This window comes from Oncorhynchus clarkii, chromosome 13 (assembly GCF_045791955.1).
Source record: "Oncorhynchus clarkii lewisi isolate Uvic-CL-2024 chromosome 13, UVic_Ocla_1.0, whole genome shotgun sequence".
NCBI lineage: Eukaryota > Metazoa > Chordata > Actinopteri > Salmoniformes > Salmonidae > Oncorhynchus > Oncorhynchus clarkii.
In genome coordinates this window covers 29,277,166-29,302,234 of record NC_092159.1, presented here as the reverse complement: position 1 = coordinate 29,302,234, position 25,069 = coordinate 29,277,166, and the positions used below count along the sequence as shown (strand labels likewise).

At 41.8% G+C, this 25,069-nt stretch overlaps 1 protein-coding gene across 1 annotated transcript; it reads right to left on the bottom strand.

Moving 5' to 3' along the window:
* Nucleotides 1-1,398: 1,398 nt before the first annotated feature.
* On the bottom strand, nucleotides 1,399-16,114 carry LOC139364490 (zinc finger protein 664-like). The gene is made up of 2 exons (XM_071101277.1): nucleotides 15,562-16,114; nucleotides 1,399-3,872 (listed from the first exon to the last, which is right to left on the bottom strand). The coding sequence occupies exons 1-2, from the start codon at nucleotides 15,881-15,883 to the stop codon at nucleotides 3,103-3,105; spliced, it is 1,092 nt and encodes a 363-aa protein (XP_070957378.1). The 5' UTR covers nucleotides 15,884-16,114; the 3' UTR covers nucleotides 1,399-3,102.
* Between the last annotated feature and the right edge of the window lie 8,955 nt (nucleotides 16,115-25,069).

Below are 25,069 nucleotides of genomic sequence, written 5' to 3'. Positions count from 1 at the left end.
AAACTTACGTTAATGAGTGTAAAGCCATGTTGGCTTTATGGAAACGATATGCAATATATGGGAACGAATATAGTTGAGGGAAATAATCCAAACCTAGTTGTGCCTAGTTAGGACATAACGTTATCTAGCTAGATAACAGTACTGTACTGTAGCTCATACAACGCCAACGGTCAAACCCGGCTTTCTAATATTTACGGTAATTAACTATAGTAACGTTACGGAAGATATTCACTGAACACCATCATTGTATTCGTTATTCATTATTAGTATGTTATATTATTATATTAATTATTTCGAGACATATTCAGAGCCAAACATCAACCCAACTTAACCTTTTTAACTGTTGTCGCATCCAAACTGGTCACCATCGTTTTCAGTTGTAATTGCGAAGTTCCCGGAAGAAGTCCAGCGACAACGGAGGTTCCTCGATGAACCCATCTTCTAACAAGTTCTTTGAAGAACCTTTTTGGGGCTGTTTTTCATTGACCAAGAACCCTAAGGTTCTTAGGGGATCTGAGAACAATTCCAATTGAACCCTTCATTTTTAGAGTTGTAGTCGGCTCTATTTACTCTCAAATTCGCAACATGCTGATTAGCATCAACGAACAAGTCAGCTGCTGCTGCTCCAATACAGTATGAGGTGAGACGGTGAACTGGGCAGTCAGCTGCTGCTGCTCCAATACAGTATGAGGTGAGACGGTGAACTGATGTTGAACCGGGCAGTCTGCTGCTGCTGCTCCAATACAGTATGAGGTGAGACGGTGAATTGACGTTGAACCGGGCAGACAGCTGCTGCTGCTCCAATACAGTATGAGGTGAGACGGTGAACTGACGTTGAATCATAAAGATTAAGTTAATTAGTGAAACTGTTAAAAAAGAGTATATGGCATATTAAATATATTACTCTTGTTATCATATAGAAACATCATGGAATATTGTACATTATATTAGCATCAAAATACATTATTGTTTCATTCAATTTTACATAAGAATATTTCATATTTTCTAGTTCAGAACCCATCACCTGCTATGTAAAGGTCAATTCTACCCGGGATCCTTGGGACATCCCTACCCTAAAACCCTAACAATTTTTAATGTCAACTTCAATGGGTTAGGGACATCCCAAGGATGTATCTCTACCTGAAAATACATGATCTAAGTGATTGATAGTTGGTATTCAGCAGTCATAAAGCCTAACTTACTTTAACGAACTACTAAAATAGTGATTTTGTCAGACAGCATCTCTACACTTTGACTGACTTGATCCATTCATCCTTCCATCCCTCCTCAGCCTTCCTCTCCTCTGAGGACCCAGTGAGGGTGGAGCTCAGTCAGAGAGCTGTTGAGGGACTAGTTAGGAAAAACACTTCTACAGCCAGAGAGGTGAGAGGTCACACGTGGTTTAGATGGTAAATATTTATGTCCCCTTAGCGGTTCATCACATCAGCAAAAGGTAATATGTTCCATCATCTATACTTATTTACATTGGTGCAAATTGACCACTGGTATTGGTGTAATTTCTCACCACTTTTGGCTGTATGAAAGTTAATTCCTTTGACACACATTTGTTCTTTGATATTATGAAGGTAATTTGTGTCAAATGTACTTTTCCCCACTCAGTCACCCCATCTCTTTACATTGCTCTCGTCTTCCTAAAACTCACTAGCTTCTAGAACTCTCGTCCCCTTGGAATGAGCCCAAACAAAACTCAAATCAAATTGTATTAGTCACATGCGCTGAATACATGTGTAGACCTAACAGTGAAATGTTTACTTATGAGCCCCTAACCAACAGTGCAGTTTAAAAAAAAATACAGATAAGAAGAATAGATAAAACTCATCTCCAACATGGAAAAAAAATCAATTGTGATCCATGATCCATGGTAACACACTGGTTATTAAATGCACAACACAAATATTTTGACTGCCCACCCTTGAGACAATCAGCAACCAAGTTGTCCTTACCACATGCTCTAGTACATTTGGGCTGGCACATCTGAGAATGAATCCTGATATTCTAAAAGCAGAGCAACAATGTCAATATAATTGTACCCAAAAATTGTCAGTTGGTTACATAATTATGATTACTAAATGTTACATGAAATGTAAATATTAAATATTTGGTTGCATAGTCTTATTTTCAATTACATTTTGCTAGGTGAGATATCCCCAATGTCAAAACACAGTTTTAACGTTTATGAATCAATAACCAATATGCAGAAACAGTTTGGGATAAACTGAAAACCTAACCATAAAATGGGCTATATACACAAACATCTGCCACAATAATCATATTACTTGTATTGTTTAAACAAGCTCCTTATAAACTGTACAAGCACCAGAAACACTGTTGTTTTGACAAGTAGCAAGAAATCACTGATATCGATTAGGGGGGAAAATCAGGTTGTACGTGCTATTGAAACTAACACAACTAAAAAAACACATGGAAACGGGAGATTAAAGGACAACCTGCAGAAGACTGTCAGCTGCATTTAAATGTAGGGGTCGCTAAACAAACGAACACAACACTTATTTGTCATAACTCTGTTAAAATAATATGTGCGAGAGGAGGGAGATGAGGTTGCACATCCTGTTAAAACTAACAGCTCAAAAACCACACGGAATCTGGGAATGTGTACATCCCTGGTTAGAGGACAATTTGTAGAAAAAAGCTTGCTACATTTTGAAGTGTTGCATATTGATTCAAGTGGGTCACCAACATGGTAAGTGTAACACAACTCTTTTTTTGTTAGTCAATTTTTGTTAAATCACAAAAAAACTACTCTTTCAATTCAAGGCCTGAATTTTTCCGTGAGGCTAATATCCCTATCAAATTGAAATCAATAGAACAGGGGGCAAACGTTTAGAGTTCTACATTGTGACATTATTCAAATAGTCCTACTACAATGTTTAAACATTCTACATTGTGACATAGTTAAAATACTCTACATACATTGTTAAAACAGTCTACATTGTGACATTAATTCATTGATATCATGAAACAACTCCTTCATGTATGTATTTTCTGATGTTTAATCAGAGGTATTTTATCAGATTATCTCTGGTCATACTGATCACAGCTGAGATTTCTCTCCTATATGTGTTATATGGTTTGTAGTCCGCTTGCTAGACGTAGTAAAACTCTTCCCACATTGAGCACAGCTATAAGATTTCTCTCCTGTGTGTGTTTTCTCTGGTGTGATTTCAGGCTGGCTGATTGAGTAAAACTCTTCCCACATTGAGTACAGCTAAAAGGTTTCTCTCCTGTGTGTGTTCTCTGGTGTTTAGTCAGACAGCTAGACTCAGTAAAGCTCTTCCCACATTGAGCACAGCTATACGGTTTCTCTCCTGTGTGCGTTCTGTGTTTTGTCAGACTGTTAGATGTAACAAATCTCTTCCCACATTCATCACAGCTAAATATTTTCTCTCCTGTGTGTGTTCTCCGGTGTTTAGTCAGACTGCTAGATGTAACATAACTCTTGCCACATTCAACACAGCTATAAGGTTTCTCTCCTGTGTGTGTTCTCTGGTGTGATTTCAGGCCGGTTGACCGAGTAAAACTCTTCCCACATTGAGCACAGTTATAAGGTTTCTCTCCTGTGTGTGTTCTACGGTGTGATATTAGGCTGGCTGATTGAGTAAAACTCCTCCCACATTGAGTACAGCTAAAAGGTTTCTCTCCTGTGTGGATTCTCTGATGAATTTTAATGCCCGCTGATGAGGTGAATCTCTTGCCACAGTCAGAGCAGCGGTGAGTTCTCTTCCCTGTGGGTTTCTGCTGGTGTTTCTTGTGTTCAAATGTGGAGAGACTCTTCTCTGCCTTGTCAGCATCATGAGATTGTTGAGGCTCCCCAGAGGATCCACGTCTCTCTCCTGCGTGAACAACAAAGTCAGACAGATGGTTAAAGGCCCACAAAATGAGCAAGCATAGTCATATTTTGTCTTCTTTCCACATTAGTAGTAACATCGATGATTGAGTTATTCAAGTGGTTGAAACCCTAAGCAATGTGCCAGACAACGTTTGGTCTCCAATACAGGACAATTTCTGTGTATGCTAAAATTGCCGCACAAGGGCGATGCACATACAATTTAGTTGCAGAAACTCCTCCATGCTAATGAGGAAACCGCTAGTTATGGATGTAGTATATCTGGTAATGAGGAAACCACTAGTTATGGATGTACCATATCTGGTAATGAGGATACCACTAGTTATGGATGTACCATATCTGGTAATGAGGAAACCACTAGTTATGGATGTACAGTGCCTTGCGAAAGTATTTGGCCCCCTTGAACTTTGCGACCTTTTGCCACATTTCAGGCTTCAAACATAAAGATATAAAACTGTATTTTTTTGTGAAGAATCAACAACAAGTGGGACACAATCATGAAGTGGAACAACATTTATTGGATATTTCAAACTTTTTTAACAAATCAAAAACTGAAAAATTGGGCGTGCAAAATTATTCAGCCCCCTTAAGTTAATACTTTGTAGCGCCACCTTTTGCTGCGATTACAGCTGTAAGTCGCTTGGGGTATGTCTCTATCAGTTTTGCACATCGAGAGACTGACATTTTTTCCCATTCCTCCTTGCAAAACAGCTCGAGCTCAGTGAGGTTGGATGGAGAGCATTTGTGAACAGCAGTTTTCAGTTCTTTCCACAGATTCTCGATTGGATTCAGGTCTGGACTTTGACTTGGCCATTCTAGCACCTGGATATGTTTATTTTTGAACCATTCCATTGTAGATTTTGCTTTATGTTTTGGATCATTGTCTTGTTGGAAGACAAATCTCCGTCCCAGTCTCAGGTCTTTTGCAGACTCCATCAGGTTTTCTTCCAGAATGGTCCTGTATTTGGCTCCATCCATCTTCCCATCAATTTGAACCATCTTCCCTGTCCCTGCTGAAGAAAAGCAGGCCCAAACCATGGTGCTGCCACCACCATGTTTGACAGTGGGGATGGTGTGTTCAGCTGTGTTGCTTTTACGCCAAACATAACGTTTTGCATTGTTGCCAAAAAGTTCAATTTTGGTTTCATCTGACCAGAGCACCTTCTTCCACATTTTTGGTGTGTCTCCCAGGTGGCTTGTGGCAAACTTTAAACAACACTTTTTATGGATATCTTTAAGAAATGGCTTTCTTCTTGCCACTCTTCCATAAAGGCCAGATTTGTGCAATATACGACTGATTGTTGTCCTATAGACAGAGTTTCCCACCTCAGCTGTAGATCTCTGCAGTTCATCCAGAGTGATCATGGGCCTCTTGGCTGCATCTCTGATCAGTCTTCTCCTTCCATGAGCTGAAAGTTTAGAGGGATGGCCAGGTCTTGGTAGATTTGCAGTGGTCTGATACTCCTTCCATTTCAATATTATCGCTTGCACAGTGCTCCTTGGGATGTTTAAAGCTTGGGAAATCTTTTTGTATCCAAATCCGGCTTAAAACTTCTTCACAACAGTATCTCGGACCTGCCTGGTGTGTTCCTTGTTCTTCATGATGCTCTCTGCGCTTTTAACGGACCTCTGAGACTATCACAGTGCAGGTGCATTTATACGGAGACTTGATTACACACAGGTGGATTGTATTTATCATCATTAGTCATTTAGGTCAACATTGGATCATTCAGAGATCCTCACTGAACTTCTGGAGAGAGTTTGCTGCACTGAAAGTAAAGGGGCTGAATAATTTTGCACGCCCAATTTTTCAGTTTTTGATTTGTTAAAGAAGTTTGAAATATCCAATACATGTCGTTCCACTTCATGATTGTGTCCCACTTGTTGTTGATTCTTCACAAAAAAATAAAGTTTTATATCTTTATGTTTGAAGCCTGAAATGTGGCAAAATGTCGCAAAGTTCAAGGGGGCCGAATACTTCCGCAAGGCACTGTAGTATATCTGCTAATGGATGTAGTATATTTGGTAATATCTGCCTGGAGCAAAAATTGTGAGCAAAGATTTTAGTTTCTCACAATGTATTCCGAATGGGGGAAAACTCAGGGGAGTAACCTCCATTTCCAGATTGCTTATGAGTGAATTTCACACTACTTTGTATTATAATTGTAAGGCTCGTTTGAATGTCCTGCTTAATATAATGTTTGTGTTATCATCGCAAATATCACTTTATACTAAAAAAAACACTTCAACCAGTAAAATGCTCTTTGGCTAGCTTATCCATCAGCCTGACAATGAGGGTTTGTACACTGTGTTCACCAAATTGGCACAAAACTTAGTTAATTACCTATAACATTTGATTTGACCCCGCAAGATGCGTCAGTTTTGTCAATTTATTAATTGTCTTTTGTTTGAAAACACTCCTGTCAATGTTGAGTAAGGATGCACACCTGATTACGCATATAGAAGTAGGACTAGTCTACCTGGCCTGAGTGCAAATGTAGGCCTATAAATGTGCCCATTTGGGGATGTCTGATAGTATTTCTGATTGTCTTAACGCACCACCACTAATGAGTTGTATGTGCAGCCAATGTGATTGATGGGATATTTATTTTTATCAGGATATTTTCTACCTGCAGTTTTTATATGTTGGCAAAAAAAAATTATATAGTTGGCAAGAAGTTACTTTTAGAGTTGTATCATTTTATTTTTGATAGAATGTAGATTAATATTTTTGAGATACTATCATAAATTAAATGAAACTGTTCCACGAAAATGTGCATATGAAAATCATAACTGGCACACAGATCGGTAGAAATGGTAAGATACATTGGCACTCAAAATGGAAAAGTGTGCCGACCGCTGGTGAAGCCCATTACCGGAAACTTCAGGATCATAACGGCAGAATTTCTTTCTTCTGGTTAGGTTATCTTGATCTCTGGCTCCCTCCAGTCATTGTGTGTCTTATTTAATCAAACAGCTTAAAGCATCATTCCAGTTCAGTACATACAGTTGATTTTATAAAAACACATGGGGCGATTGGTAGAAAGAACAGATGACTCTTGGTTGACCAAGATGTATTTTAGTTGGGGACAGCACTAGAACATGATTTTGGGGTTCCCAAGTGGCGCAGTGGACACTGCATCTCAGTGCTTGAGGTCCCACTACAGACACCCTGGATCAAATCCAGGCTGTATTACAACCGGTCGTGATTGGGATTCCCACATAGGGCGGCACACAATTGGCCCAGCGTCGTCAGTAATTGTAAATAAGAATTTGTTCTTAACTGACTTACCAAGTTAAATAAAGGTAACATTTAAATAAATACAAAGTGTTTCATGACAAACAATTTTATACAAATCCGCCAAGACACCAACTGTGAGTAGGTTTTAAAACAAAGGTTTCAAACCAATTCATGAATGTAATTAAATCTAGGTATGTCTTGCCTTTAATGTAATAGCATGAAAAAAAATGGCTGAATATTATACAATGACTTATCAACAGCTCTAATAATTTCCCCACAAAGGAAATATTCACTGGCAATTCTAGAATATACTATATAGCCTAGAAACCTCGTTAAACTATCACTATGACATCATGGATGAATTCTAGAATATACTATATATCCTAGAAACCTGGTTAAACTATCATTATGACATCATGGATGAATTGTAGAATATACTATATAGCCTGGAAACCTGGTTAAACTATCATTATGACATCATGGATGAATTCTAGAATATACTATATATCGCTAGGTTTGGGTTACGGTTGCTACAATAGCGTTCAATATTAATTTGAGTGGTTACATTTCTCCTTCCCCCATCCCTCAGCAGTTAACCAAACCAAGTCTCTGGGCAGCCATTTTGTTGCTGTTTAAAAAACCCACACAACCAATCTATAGTTGAAACAATAACAAAGCTGCCATTCCACCACTGTTTTGGTAATACGATGAGGATGGGGCTGGAGAAATGTAACTAATCTCAAATTCATAGTCAGACCTATGGATGCAAGGACTGACCATCCATGATATCAACATTATAGTTCTAACCATGTTGAGGCTATACAGTGTTGATATACATTGTTCCTAGACATTGGAGTAAAAAAAAATAAAACAGTTGAACTAAGCTCATGAAGCATGTGTTATATTCTTCAATAATCAATGGCTATAAATAAATAATTTAAAAAGTCAAAAATTGGATTTAGCTATTGCATATTTTCCCTTTAACATCACACATCAGTTCAACAACTGCAGATTTTGTGCCTCTGTTTTTAAGACAGTACTTACTAGTGTTAATCAGGGCCTGTTTTCTCAAAACCACCTTATGGCTAAGTTCATCGTTAGAACCATTGGATGTCTTAAGATGCGTTTGGGAAACCGGGCCCAGATATCCAGTTTCCTCCTCTTCCTTTTTCGATGTAACAGTCAACTCCCCATCTTCCTCTTTCACTCCAAAAACGGAATCCTCCTCTCCTTTTACAGTAACATCCTCCTCTTTCACTCTGTACGCGTCTTTTTCTTCTTTCACTGAAACGTCTTGCTCTTCTTTCACTGTAACGTCCTCACCCTCTACTTCTTGTTTTACTGTGACATCCTCCTCTTCCTTCTCCTCTTTCACGACAATGTTCAGCCCCAGAGCTTCTTTCTCCGTCCAGAAGACCTCTTCTTCAGCAGGAGAGTAGCTTCGTGACCTCATGGTCGTGGATGTTAGCTAGGCTAATACTAGCTTAACCAGCCCGCTAGCTGACTAATAACAACAACACCGTAGATATGAAATTAAATCGGATAACTAACTAGACAACATAAGTGGGTTTAAAACACTGGCTAATAATCACTAAAGCGTCTAAAGAGCTTTATTGGTTCGGCTATTTTGTCTAGCAAGCTACCGAGGTGGCTGATTTACTGTTGCTGTTGAAAGAAGCGTTCCGTCCACTAGAATATACGTCACACCAGCAGCATAACCTTAAATTCCCAGACCGCCCTCTGCTGACTGGAGTGGGTAACGCAGTTGAGTAAAATGTTTATTTTGTTTTCAGACAAGTTAAAGTGTAGGAAGCATGAGTTTTTACTCACCAGTGTAACAACACAGTGTGGTTAGACTTTGTAACTTGTAGTCACGATCTGGTTACCTATGAGTACAAACAGTTATGTTTTTGCGTTGTTACATATTTATTAACTTATTTCTTCTAAGCTACCCACAATGCACTATTTATCAACGTCATATCGATGATCAACTCTGTGTTACAGAGTTTGTATGCTAGCTCGGTAGCTAGCTCAAGGAGGATAGGTTGACTTCCAGTTTTTAAGTACAGTATTTAAGATGATTGAAGAGAAAACCATCGGGGAGCTCACTGCACCCCCATATGCCACGGCTTGAAATATGCAGACAGACGGATTAAAAGTACATTTACATTGTACTCCTTCTGACAGCCAACTTACTAACTCCGCCCATAACTTTATGACATCATAACATTCCCAGAAGGATTATTGAGTCATTGTTAGTTTTACACTTAAGACATGACTCTGCCGTAGTGCTGTAGAATTTGTGAATTTGGCCTCTTGTATAATAAGGGACTATCATTTGTCCCAACATCACATGCCACACATAATACAGTTAAAGACTTCCAAAAGTGTTTTAATGGGGTTTCTCCCTGTGCACCTGCCAATTTAAATCCATTAAACGAGACAAGTTACCAGACAGGACATATTGCTGATGCTCTTCCTATTGATAACCTGAATGACAAATAACTTGTGGTGGTGATGACGGCCTATTGGATGACGTCGTCCATCGGGATTCAGCCCAAAAAAGAAGACGCTCTGGATTGATCACTGGAGTCAGATGTGAAGGAGGAGGTTGATCATCAGGAGTCAGATGTGAAGGAGGAGGTTGATCATCAGTGAACCTCTAGGATTGTGGCTGGGCTGGCGTTTCCACTTCCAGCTTGGTCTTATATTTTGGAAAGTATTCAGACCCGTTCACTTTTTTTGAGAAACAGACAAGTCTTCAACTGGCAGCTTCATGAAATAGTACCCGCAAAACACCAGTCTCAACGTCAACAGTGAAGAGGTGACTCCGGGATGCTGGCCTTCTGTTATTTTGCCCATCTTAAACTTTTCTCTTCACTGGCCAGTCTGAGATATGGCTTTTTCCTTGCATCTCTGTCAGTCACCCTGACATGACAATGCCACTAGCCATACTGCTCGTTCTGTGCATGATTTCCTGCAAGACAGGAATGTCAGTGTTCTGCCATGGCCAGCGAAGGGCCCGGATCTCAATCCCATTGAGCACATCTGCGACCTTTTGGATTGAGGGTGAGGACTAGGGCCATTCCCCATAGAAATGTCTGGGAACTTGCAGGTGCCTTGGTGGAAGAGTGGGGCAACATCTCACAGCAAGAACTGGCAAATCTGGTGCAATCCATGAGGAGGAAATGCACTGCAGTACTTAATGCAGCTGGTGGCCACACCAGATACTTACTGACTGTTACTTTTGATTTTGACCCCCTCTTTGTTCAGGGACATATTATTCAATTTCTGTTAGTCACATGTCTGAGGATCTTGTTCAGTTTGTATCAGTTGTTGAATCTTATGTTCACACAAATATTTACACTAGTAAATAAATGCAGTGAGAGGATGTTTCTTTTTTTCCCGAGTTTATGTCCTATAATTTTGTTTTCACATTAGTAGTAACATCGATGAGTGTTCTAGTGATGTGCGCTAGAAGAAAGTTATTAAAGTTTCTGAAACCCTAAGCGGTGTGCCAGACGACTTTTGGTCTTCAATATAGGCCCATTTCTGTGTTTGCTAAAATTGCGGCACGAGGGCGATGTACACTCAATTTGGTTGCAGAAACCCTCCCTGCTAATGAGAAAACCAATTGTTATGGATGTAGTATATCTGCCTGGAGTAAAAATGGTGGGTAAAGATTTTTCATTTTCACTTTGTATTCTGAATATTAGCACCATCAGTGCTAGATCAGGAGTGCTACTCAAGGAAACTCACATTAAGCTCTGTGTCTATTCACTAATTCACCAATGAGTGCATGTCACACTATTTTTGGATTATAAATGTAAGGCTTGATTGAATGTCCTGCTTAATAAAATGTGTGTTTTATTGTTGCAAATCAACTGATTTATACTTTAAAAAATACTTCAACCAGTAAAATTTTATTTGGCTAGCTTTGCCATCAGCCTGACAATGAGGGTTTGTACACTAAGTGTTTAAGAAATTGGCCCATAACTTTACCTAGCAATAACATAGACTAGAGGTCAACCGATTATGATTTTTCAACGCCCATACCCATACCGATTATTGGAGGGACAAAAAATCCGATACCGTTTAATCGGCCGATATTTTTTATTTTTATTTAATTGTAATAATGACAATTACAACAATACTGAATGAACACTTATTTTAATTTAATATAATACATCAATAAAATCAATTTAGCCTCAAATAAATAATGAAACGTGTTCAATTTGGTTTAAATAATGCAAAAACAAAGTGTTGGAGAAGAAAGTAAAAGTGCAATATGTGCTATGTAAGAAAGCTAACGTTTAAGTTCCTTGCTCAGAACATATGAAAGCTGGTGGTTCCTTTTAACATGAGTCTTCAATATTCCCAGGTAAGAAGTTTTAGTTTGTAGTTATTATAGGAATTATAGGACTATTTCCCTCTATACCATTTGTATTTCATTAACACAACAACAACAGCCACCCTCGAAGCAGCTTTACCCATGCAGCGCAAGGGGAACAACCACTCCAAGGCTCAAAGCGAGTGACGTTTGAAACGCTATTAGCGCGCGCTAACTAGCTAGCCATTTCACATCGGTTACACCAGCCTCATCTCAGGAGTTGATAGGCTTGAAGTCATAAACAGTGCAATGCTTGATGCACAATGAAGAACTGCTGGCAAAACGCCCAAAATTGCTGTATGAATGAATGTTTACACGCCTGCTTCTGCCTACCACCGCTCAGTCAGATTATATGCAACGCAGGACACGCTAGATGAACTAGTAATATCATCAACCATGTGTAGTTATAACTAGTGATTATGATTGATTGATTGGTTTTTATAACATATTTTTTAACCTTTATTTAACTAGGCAAGTCAGTTAAGAACAAATTCTTATTTTCAATGACGGCCTAGGAACAGTGGGTTAATCGGTGTCCAAAAATACCGATTTCCAATTGTTATGAAAACTTGAAATCGGCCCTAAATAATCGGCCATTCCGATTAATCGGTCGACCTCTAACATAGACCTACTGTAGGACCCATAACTTCACCTAACAATAACATAGACCTACTTTAGGACCCATAACTTCACCTAACTACAACATAGCCCTACTGTAGGATCCATAACTTCCCCAAACAACAAAGATCTACTGTAGGACCCATAACTTCACGTAACAACAACATAGACCTAGGACTATACATCATTTCACATTTCAGGTGATAGATGGAAACTAAAATGTCTTTGTCATGATATTTCATAAACAGATAATTTTGTGAATAATCCCACTAGGCTACTCTGTAATGTGTTGTCATTCTAAATGTCCTCAATAAAGGAAAATTGCTCTGTGTGTTGTACAATAGCCTATCCATCAAGGATTATGAGCTAAAGTATCTCTGTGTCCAAACAGACTAACGAGACCCGACTGTAAATCAAGCAGACACATTATAAACACCAATTTGTTAGGGATGTTGGATCCAACGTGGAGCACGGCATAACTGTCTATACCAGAGTAATGAATGAAGAAGCACTTTGGTTGTTGTTGCATGTCGTGATGTTTGTCATTTGACTGTCATTCAGAAAATTATTTCCTGGATCAGCTGATGATAGTTGAACATGTGACTGTAACTAAACAGCTACAGTATTAAGAATGATGTGTAATTATTGAAGAACCGCGTTAATGACAGTATTGATTTGGGTGTTGTCAATAAAGTTAAGGTGACTCTTGGTTAGAACCACTGGATTTTGCAAACTCAAATGATTTATAATTTCTGTGCCCATGAATACTGTTTTCCCTGCGTAATATAAGGAAACTAAATGTTACGTAGGTAGAGTGCATTTCAGAGATCTGAATCCCAAAAATGTACTAACAGGACAATAACCTAAACCACAAGGCTAAATCTACACTGGAGGAGCTTACCAAGATGACATTGAATGTTCCTGGGTGGCCTAGTTACAGTTTGGACTTAAATCGTATTGAAAGTCTCTGGTAAGACTTGAAAATGGCTTTCTAGATCAAAAACCGACTTGACAGAACAGGAAGGATTTTAAAAAGAATAATGAATTACACATGAAGATCAGTCGCCTATTGGATGACATTACGACTTCCCATCAAGCCAACTCCTTGAATGTCTTACTATGACATCACTCACTCCTTCTAGTTTCCAGTTGTCTAAAAAAACCACTATTTTTCTCAAAACATTTATTTGTTTCCCTTTAGTGTGTTTATACTTTACTGTATTTATATATCACTTTTCAACAGGAAAAGTTAAAAATCACTGGAGGACGTCATGAACAATCCATACAATACAAAAACATATTCAAGAGTAGAAAGCCCTTTTAAAATCACACATTAGTTCAACAACTGCAGAGTTTGTGTCCCTGTTTAATAAGATAGTACTCACTGTATTTACTGGTGTTAATCAGATCAATGTCCCTGTTTTATAAGATAGTACTCAGTCTGCTGTTCAGTCTGCTGTTCCCACATGCTTCAAGAGGGCCACCATTGTTCCTGTTCCCAAGAAAGCTAAGGTAACTGAGCTAAATGACTACCGCCCCGTAGCACTCACATCCGTCATCATGAAGTGCTTTGGGAGACTAGTCAAGGACCATATCACCTCCACCCTACCTGACACCCTAGACCCACTCCAATTTGCTTACCGCCCAAATAGGTCCACAGACGATGCAATCTCAACCACACTGCACACTGCCCTAACCCATCTGGACAAGAGGAATACCTATGTGAGAATGCTGTTCATCGACTACAGCTCGGCATTCAACACCATAGTACCCTCCAAGCTCGTCATCAAGCTCGAGACCCTGGGTCTCGACCCCGCCCTGTGCAACTGGGTACTGGACTTCCTGACGGGCCGCCCCCAGGTGGTGAGGGTAGGCAACAACATCTCCTCCCCGCTGATCCTCAACACTGGGGCCCCACAAGGTTGCGTTCTGAGCCCTCTCCTGTACTCCCTGTTCACCCACGACTGCGTGGCCACGCACGCCTCCAACTCAATCATCAAGTTTGCGGACGACACAACAGTGGTAGGCTTGATTACCAACAACGATGAGACGGCCTACAGGGAGGAGGTGAGGGCCCTCGGAGTGTGGTGTCAGGAAAACAACCTCACACTCAACGTCAACAAAACTAAGGAGATGATTGTGGACTTCAGGAAACAGCAGAGGGAACACCCCCCTATCCACATCGATGGAACAGTAGTGGAGAGGGTAGCAAGTTTTAAGTTCCTCGGCATACACATCACAGACAAACTGAATTGGTCCACTCACACAGACAGCATCGTGAAGAAGGCGCAGCAGCGCCTCTTCAACCTCAGGAGGCTGAAGAAATTTGGCTTGTCACCAAAAGCACTCACAAACTTCTACAGATGCACAATCGAGAGCATCCTGGCGGGCTGTATCACCGCCTGGTATGGCAACTGCACCGCCCTCAACCGTAAGGCTCTCCAGAGGGTAGTGAGGTCTGCACAACGCATCACCGGGGGCAAACTACCTGCCCTCCAGGACACCTACACCACCCGATGTCACAGGAAGGCCATAAAGATCATCAAGGACATCAACCACCCGAGCCACTGCCTGTTCACCCCGCTATCATCCAGAAGGCGAGGTCAGTACAGGTGCATCAAAGCTGGGACCGAGAGACTGAAAAACAGCTTCTATCTCAAGGCCATCAGACTGTTAAACAGCCACCACTAACACTGAGTGGCTGCTGCCAACACACTGACACTGACTCAACTCCAGCCACTTTAATAATGGGAATTGATGGGAAATGATGTAAATATATCACTAGCCACTTTAAACAATGCTACCTTATATAAATGTTACTTACCCTACATTATTCATCTCATACGCATACGTATATACTGTACTCTATATCATCGACGGTATCCTTATGTAATACATGTATCACTAGCCACTTTATACTATACTATGCCACTTTGTTTACATACTCATCTCATTTGTACATACTGTACCCGATACCATCTACTGTATCTTGCCTATGCTGCTCTGTACCATCACTCATTCATATATCCTTATGTACATATTCTTTATCCCCTTACACTGTGTACAAGACAGTAGTTTTGGAATTGTTAATTAGATTACTTGTTATTACTGCATTGTCGGAACTAGAAGCACAAGCATTTCGCTACACTCGCATTAACATCTGCTAACCATGTGTATGTGACAAATAAAATTTGATTTGATTTGATTTACTCACTTTATTTACTGGTGTTAATCAGATCAATGCCCCTGCTATGATAGTACTCACTGTATTTACTGGTGTTAATCAGATCAATATCCCTGTTTTATAAGATAGTACTCACTGTATTTACTGGTGTTTATCATATCAATGGCCCTGTTATGATAGTACTCACTGTATTTACTGGTGTTAATCAGATCAATGTCCCTGTTTTATTAGATAGTACTCACTATATTTACTGGTGTTAATCAGTTCTCCAGTCTTCTCTTCTTCGTCCTCCTCTAATGTGACAGTAATCTCCCCCTCTTCATCCTTCATTAAAAAAACGTCTTCATCTTCTTTCACTGTCACAGTAACCTCCTTCTCTCCAAAACCTGCATCCTCCTCCTCTTTCACTCTGAACGCGTCTTCCTCCTCCTCCTCTTTCACGGTAACAGCCCCACCCTCTACTTGTTCTTGCATTGGAACAGCCTCCTCTTTGACGAGAGCTTCCTTCTCCGTCCAGCAGACCTCCTCTTCTTTATCAGGAGGAGAGTAGCTTAGTGAACTCATGGTCGGGGATAACAGCTAGTTAGCATTAGCGACTAGACTAGTGCTAACTTAACCAGCCAGCTAATTGACTTACAACGTAAATATTAAATTAAAAGAGGTAGCTAGTTGTTTGCACATAAGTAAGTTTACATCATAGTGGCAAATAAACCAGTAAATTGCTGTTTGAATGTTCCGACTTTGTTGTCTAGCGAGCTACCGCGGTGGCTGCATTTGTTGTATAAGCGTTCCGTCCACTAGATTATACGTCACATAAGAAACATCGCCTGAAAGACACATCTCGCCATCTGCTGTCTGGAGGGAGGAAACGCTGTTGAGGAGGGAAAACTTTTTTTCTTCTTCATTGAATTATATTATAAAGCAGTTTAAATAAGCGTTTTTTTCCTCTCCATTAAATAAGAATATTATATCAACACGTACAAAGAGCAACAAGTGTTGTTTCATTAGTTCCATTTTTTATGAGATTTTAAAACAAACTCTACATCAACTCCACATCTATATTTCTGATTCAGTCAGTCAAATAACTAGATTTCAAAATAAGCACCTAGTTATTGATACCCTTGATAAAGATGAGCAAAAATTACTGTATGAAATAAATAAATCAACTTTACCCACTACCAGGATATGTTAACCCAAAACCTGGTTACCTAAATCAAATCAAATCCAATTTTATTTGTCACATACACATGGTTAGCAGATGTTAATGCGAGTGTAGTGAAATGCTTGTGCTTCTAGTTCCGACAATGCAGTAATAACCAACAAGTAATCTAGCTAACAATTCCAAAACTACTACCTTATACACACAAGTGTAAAGGGATAAAGAATATGTACATAAAGATATATGAATGAGTGATGGTACAGAACGGCATAGGCAAGATGCAGTAGATGGTATCGAGTACAGTATATACATATGAGATGAGTATGTAAACAAAGTGGCATAGTTTAAAGTGGCTAGTGATATATGTATTACATAAAGATGCAGTAGATGATATAGAGTACAGTATATACGTAGACATATGAGATGAATAATGTAGGGTATGTAAACATTATATTAAGTAGCATTGTTTAAAGTGGCTAGTGATATATTTTACATCAATTTCCATTATTAAAGTGGCTGGAGTTGAGTCAGTGTGTTGGCAGCAGCCACTCAATGTTAGTGGTGGCTGTTTAACAGTCTGATGGCCTTGAGATAGAAGCTGTTTTTCAGTCTCTCGGTCCCAGCTTTGATGCACCTGTACTGACCTCGCCTTCTGGATGATAGCGGGGTGAACAGGCAGTGGCTCGGGTGGTTGTTGTCCTTGATGATCTTTATGGCCTTCCTGTGACATCGGGTGGTGTAGGTGTCCTGGAGGGCAGGTAATTTGCCCCCGGTGATGCGTTGTGCAGACCTCACTACCCTCTGGAGAGCCTTACGGTTGTGGGCGGAGCAGTTGCCGTACCAGGCGGTGATACAGCACGACAGGATGCTCTCGATTTTGCATCTGTAGAAGTTTGTGAGTGCTTTTGGTGACATGCCAAATTTCTTCAGCCTCCTGAGGTTGAAGAGGCGCTGCTGCGCCTTCTTCACGATGCTGTCTGTGTGGGTGGACCAATTCAGTTTGTCTGTGATGTGTACGCCGAGTAACTTAAAACTTACTACCCTCTCCACTACTGTTCCATCGATGTGGATAGGGGGTGTTCCCTCTGCTGTTTCCTGAAGTCTACAATCATCTCCTTAGTTTTGTTGACGTTGAGTGTGAGGTTATTTTCCTGACACCACACTCTGAGGGCCCTCACCACCTCCCTGTAGGCCGTCTCGTCGTTGTTGGTAATCAAGCCTACCACTGTTGTGTCGTCCGCAAACCTGATGATTGAGTTGGAGGCGTGCTAGGAGGCTGAAACTTGGCCATAAGTGGATCTTCCAGCAAGACACATCCACAAAGAGATGGTTAATTGGGCACAAAATCAACATTTTCAATGGCCATCTCAGTCTTCGGACTTGAACTCCAATGAAAACCTGTGGTTTGAATTGAACAGGGCAGTCCAAAAGCGCAGACTAAATAAATCAAAGACCTGGAGAGATTCTGTATGGAGGAATGGTCTAAGATCCCACCCAATGTGTTCTCTAATCTCATAAAACATTTTAATGTCATTATCTTTTTCAATTGTATCAGTATAAAATAATATAATTTCCCTTTTATTGTTGGTGTAACAATACATCATGTAGATGTACATAATGAACAGACTAGGTCTATACTGCTCCTACATGGTGTAACAATACATCATGTAGATGTATATAATGAACAGACTAGGTCTATACTGCTCCTAAATTTTTATGTATTATTATGTGTTATTTATTTCACCTTTATTTAACCAGGTAGGCAGTTTAGAACAAGTTCTCATTCACAACTGCGACCTGGCTCCCACACAAACAGTTCAGGCACCCACGTTACTATAAAAAGATAAAGCAAAGCAGTTCGACAAAAACAACAACACAGAGTTACACATGAACAAACATTCAGTCAACAACACAATAGAAGATAGAGAATATATTTTTATGTTTAGGAATATTGTGAAACACGATCATTCCACTATTAATGCAGATATTATGGACATTTTATTTAAAACATGTAATTCAATTATGATTGTAGCTCCTTTAATTCAGACCCAAAATGTATTTGCTATAATGTGTGCCATTGCCCGGCTATTAAAATGGACAGGAGACTATTTGAGACTCAGCCTTGAATTTAAATTTTATGGAATGTTAACTTTTGATTGTCTTCAATGAAAATGATAGACCTTTCAAACATGGAATGCAACGTTGTATGAAACATTATTGTCAAGTGACTTGATGTCTACGGTACCAAAGACATTGATAGTTGGGAGTGTCAAGTGTGTTGATATAACGGTAATAATGTCAAAATCACACTTTTAACAAACATCAGAATTGGTAAAAAAAAAAGGTTATACCCGAGTAGTGCAATGGTTGAAGCTACTGCATCGAAGGGCTTGAGGAATCACTACAGACCCGGGTTTGATCCCGGGCTGTACCACAACCTCGGTCGTCAGGTGAACAGTGTTTCCTCCGACATATTGGTGCATCTGGCTTCCGGGTTAAGCGGGCAGCTGTTAAGAAGCGCGGTTTGGCTGGTCATGTTTCAGAGGACGCATGACTCGACCTTCGAATCCTGAGCCCTTTGGGGAGTTGCAGCGATGAGACAATATTTGTATTTTTTTATTTTACCTTTATTTATACAGGTTTTTCTCATTGAGATAACATCTCTTTTCCAAGAGAGACCTGGTCCAATAGCAGCAGGGGAAACAACGTTTCAGACAAAACAACTTACGTACACTAACACAACATTAAACAAAGCTATAAACACACACACAGTACAACAATAACATTTTACGTTAAAAACACGAAAGTCTTGACTAAAAACAGCAGTCCTAAAAACAATTACACTCTTCAATGATATATACATCGATCAAGTGTTTATGCTCCACCAACGAAACTAGATCATCAAATTTTAAAATGTTCAGGAGAGGATTCCAGGACCACGGAGCTGAGTAACTAAAACAATTTCTACCATGACCTGTTCTAATTTTTGGTACTGTTAGAAGCAAATGAGAAGGGGACCGTAATTTATATTTATTTACCGACCTGACTAAAAAAGAACAGAGATGAAATGTCATTTTACCCAATATGGCCTTAAAAATCAGTGTATACCAGTGTTTAAGCCTACGCAAGGTCAATGACGAACAGCCAACAGCACTGTAGACATCACAATATCGAAAATGTGGAGAAAAAACAGGGGTAAAATTATTTAAAAATGCCGAAATTGGTTGTTACCCACCATTTGCAACATCACTGAGCACCATCACTATCTTTCCTTCATGGATCTCCTGCATGTTTACATACTCATCTCATATGTAAATACTGTATTCTATCCTATTCTACTGTATCTTAGTCTCTGTATTACTCATCTCATATGTATATACCGTATTCTATCCTATTCTACTGTGTCTGTCTATGCCGCTCTGACATCGCTCGTCCATATATTTATATATTCTTATTCCTTTACTTAGATTTGTGTGTATTCGGTATTTGTTGTGAAATTGTTAGATATTACTGCACTGTTGGAGCTATGAACACAAGCATTTAGTTAGATATTACTGCACTGTTGGAGCTAGGAACACAAGCATTTAGTTAGAAACACCCCATCTCTTTACATTACTTATGCATTTCAGTGGCCTGTCTGTGTCCAGACTATGTCAAAGGCAAATCCTGGGAGATCTGAACCTAATGCAGCTTGGAGTGATCAGATGACAGAAGTCACATTTAGGTGCCAGGTGTAACTGAGACCATAGATGCTCCATATCCATTACTTTGAGTGTTTTATATAATATGACTAAATGTGTTTTTGTTTTGCAGGGGCAGTCAAGAAATGGAAAAGCAAGGCCACAGAACATGACATAAGCAGAGCTGTGGGAGACCACCTCAAGCCCCTGGTAGAGCCAGGGGTGGTGTTTACCACTCCACCACACCTTCAGTAGCCTGGGAAGGTGGGATTGATACTGATTTTCATACTAAGAGGGACCAAGAGTCTGTTGATTAGTCAGTCACTGGGTTAATTTGTTTTTCAATATGTTCAAATCAAATCAAGCTTTATTTATACAGCACATTTCAGACATGGATGCAACAATGGCTTCACAGGAAAAAACGATGAAAATAAACAGAAATAGAGGATAAAACATTTAAAAAACTGAAAGACTAATGAGCTTTGCAAAGGAAATGCCATTGATTAAAATATTAACAATATGATGCTACATCCAACCCAAAACATAACTTGTTTTTTAGGAGGGGCTCTGAATGATGACATCGATTAAAAATTGACTGGTAACAACTGGGACCTAAAAGACCACCATGAGACCCACTAAATCTGCCCAAGAAGAGGCAAACAAAAGAAAAACCCACACCAAACTTAAAGACGGGAAGCAAACCAAAAAGGTGGTTAAAATAATTTATTACAATCAATACCATTCATACTATTACAAAATCATAATTCTCATTCATTCTTAATTAATTGTATTTACAAAAACATCAAACAAAAACAAACCTCAGGGGAGCATCGTCCCTCCCCGTCATACCTAACCAATACCTAACCCTTTCCCTATCTCCCCTTCCCTAATCTATCCCCTTACCAAACTCACTCTAACACTCCCAGCCCTAAACCCCCTTTCCACCTCTCCCGTGCCGCATGCTTCCCCCACTTCCTCTCCTCCCTCTTCATCTTCCCCCTCAAATCACCTTCCACCCTTCTCACTATCCCTTCCACCCCCCAATCTCTCCCTGTCTTGACTAAATTCTGCCTGGCTTCCCACAGTCCCTTTTTAAAGAGACTCATGAGAAGCCACAGCAGAAACCTGTCCCTATCCGTTCCCTTTGCTCTCCCTACGCCTCTCTCTAGCCTAGCCCATGTCAAAACAAAATCACTCCTAAACACACCTAGCATTACCCGTGCCCTAGCCCAGACTAGTCCGGCAAAGGCACAGTCCCAGAAGGCATGGCGCACAGTCTCCTCCCTGCCACAAGAGGATCTTGGACAGGTGGGGGATTGCACCAAACTATACCGGTACAAGATGGCACGTACCGGCAAGCACTTATGGAGGCCCAACCAATTCAGGTCCTTGAGCCTGTTGTCCAGGCCCCGCGCCTGCACTCCCTCCCAGACCACTGACGAGATGCCCGCTACAGGCGCAGGACTCCCTGCCTGCCTGACCTCCTCGTACAGGTGCCTGTGGTCTAAACCTACTCGGGCAACTTCAACCTCGGGGTGCGCACGCAGCCACTTGGCCGCATGGCCAAAATGCCACGGCAGCTGTTCCGCCCGAGGACCCGCGTTAGACCACACCATTACGCTTCTCGCCTTATACGAGAAGAACACCCGCAGGAGGTAACCGGACGGGTGTATAACCGGACGAGCAAGCTCCGTCAACAAGAAAGAAACAAAAATGGCGTCCAGCTTGAGGGGGAAATGTGGTACCCCCCTACCTCCCTCCCCGATGGGACAGGTCATGCGTGCCCTGGCGACCCACTCGCACCTGCCACTCCACATAAACTGAAACACAAGCCTCACTAGAGGCCTCCACAGACAAGCCGGCAATGGGTAGATGTATGCCACGTACAAAAGAGACGGCAACACATCCACCTTTAGGACCAGGACTTTGCCCATAAAAGACAAATACCTAGCCTTCCACATTGCTAGCTTCCTCTGTACCACTGCGATACGCATGTTCCAGTTTAGCGTCGCTGAGCCGGAGGTCTCAAAATGAACCCCGAGAATCCTCAGGGCCCCTTCACAGAGAGATAACCCCCCAGGCACATCCGTTCTACCGCGCCATCTTCCGAAAAACTTGACGGAAGACTTTGCATGGTTCAGAACCGCTCCCGACGCTCGGGTGAAATCCCCAAAGATGGCAAGGGACCTTGTCAGGCACGAGTCCTTGCACAACAGCAAGGAAGTGTCGTCGGCGTACTGCGTCATCTTAACACGCAGCCCACCGCTTCCAAGGATCAACAAGCCTTCCACCCCTGTGTCTGCCCTAATGGCAGCCCCCAGAGGCTCCATGTACAGAACGAAGAGGAGAGCCGAAAGTGGGCATCCCTGCCTGACCCCAGACGAGAGGTCAAAAACGTCACCTAAGTGACTATTTACACTAACTCGACACCCCGCTCCGACATATAAAGTACGGATCCATCCTATAAACTTCTCCCCAAATCCTAATCTACCTAACACCCTGAATAGAAAAGATCTATTCACGCGATCAAAAGCTTTCGCCTGATCTAGCGCTGCTACCATTAAAGGCAGCCCTCTATCTTCAACCCAAGCGAAGGAATCCCTGATCAACTGTAGGTTCCATCTTATAGAGCGGCCCTCTACCCCGCACGTCTGATCCTCGTGGACGACGTAGGGAAGGGCTGTGCGCAACCGGTCTGCTAAAACCTTTGCAAGAATCTTGTAATCTACGCACAGCATGGTCAATGGCCGCCAGTTGCCAAGGTCAGTTGCTTCCCCCTTCTTATAAAGAAGTGACAGCACACCAACAGCCATTGATCCCCCCGGGACCCCGTCTCAAGGATGGCCTTCAAGACTTCGAGAACCACTGGTCCAAGTATACCCCAAAACTTGAGGTAAAACTCAGCCGGCAGCCCATCCATCCCAGGCACCTTCCCTTTTCCCATCCTCCTAAGAGCGCTCTCAAACTCTTCTAGTGAGATCTGGGCCTCCATCACGTCTCTAATGTCCTCTGGCAACCGCCGGGACAAGTGTTCTAAAAACACGTTTCCCTGCTCTACATCTATTTCCCTTTCCTTAAATAAACCTTGGAAATGATCAGTTGTCACCCTGACCATTTCCTCTGGTTTACTTACTATACTACCATTTTCTTCCCTAACTCCCTTCATTACCTTCCTACTCTGTCTGGCCCTAACCGACTTAAAGAACATAGCGGAACAAGTCTCATTATGTTCTAGAAAGCCACTATGCGCACGCTCCAGGAAAGCGCGAGCCTTCTGCTCCTGCAGCTCCCTGAGCTGCGCCTTTAGGGCTGCGAATCTCTCCCAGTCAATCGACCCGCCGAGGTTGCCTGCCTCGTACTCGAGTTCAATTAACCTTTGGATACGATCCACCTCCCTCCTTTCCTCCCTTTTTTTCCTTCTACAATATCCTATTATAAAAGCCCTTATCCTCCCCTTGACTAAATCCCACCACTCTAACACCCCCTCGCACATGGACCGGAGGCCGTCAAGCCTCCGAAAGAAACAAAAAAATGCATCAACTTAAGCCTGCTCCTCCAGTATATCCCGATCTAACTTCCAGTACCCCCTACCGAAGAGGCAGACTGGCGACCCCACCTGCAGGAACACCCCGTCGTGATCCGTGAAGAAAACAGGCAACAGCCGCCCAGACAACTGACCCAAAGACCTGGATACAAAAATGTAGTCGAGCCTCCGCGCAACCCCCCTGGAGTTGCGCCATGTAGGACCGACCATTGCCGGAGTAGTGTGCAGGCCACCATCAACCAGACCATGGCAAGCCATTAGCCCAGAGATGGCACCTGCACTGCTATCACCGCCTAACCCTAAATCTATATTAAAGTCTCCTCCTATCACCAAGTGCCTGTTTGTAACACACAGGGGCGCCAGACAGTCCACCATCTCCCTCCTGTCTGCCGCCACCTGTGGCCCATACACCCCAATTAACCTATATCTAGCTTCTCTAAACTTAACATCTATCCCCAAAACTCTACCCTGCATTATTACAAAAGTGTTCTCTATTTTAACCTCTCTATGCCCACACAAAATCCCTACTCCTGTTGAGTGCACCCCTCCTATGCCCCAAAAAGATTCCCCCTTATCCCACTCCCTCTTAAATCTACACACATCCCCACCATCCCTCAGGTGAGCCTCCTGTAAAAAACAGAAATCAAACCCCACACCCTCTAAATAACAAAAAACTGCCCTCCTTTTAACATTATCCCTTAACCCCCTAACATTTAGACTAAAAAAAGAAACAGAACTATTCATTTAATTATTTACAACAAATAAAAACCCCAAAACCCAAAGAAAAACCAGGAGACTCACCCGATGCTCCCCTGGTCCATCTCCACCGGCGGGGACGTCCTCTCCTCTCCTGACGCCCCCCCGTCCTCCATCCCAACCCATGATCCAGGCAGTGTGTTGGGTCCTCCCTCCCCACCCACCATCCCCCCCTCCCTGTTTGCCTTGGGGCTGCATATAGGGGACCCCATCTCCCCAAACAGGAGTTGGGATCCCTCTAGCAAACAACCCACCGACCCCTCACTGGAGTCATCCACTAAAATGCAAGGGGCTGAGGCAAACCGGGAGGACAAATTACCCCCCCCCCCCCCCCCCCCCCCGCCCCCACTCTCTTAACCCCCCCCTCCCCCTCCACACCCCCCTCCCTCTCACTTCCTGCCAAGCTCCCCCTCTTTATCCCTTTCTTCTTTGGTGAAGGAGGTAGCGGGGAGACACAACGTCCCATCCCCACTAACCCCTCCACCAAATCCCTCATTTCGACCTCAAGGAAGCCTGGCAGGCTGTCCCCCCACTCCTTCCCCCCATCTCCCCCCCCTCCCCTCCCACCTCCACTCCTCCCTCCTTCACTGTCCCCCTTCCCTCTTCCACTC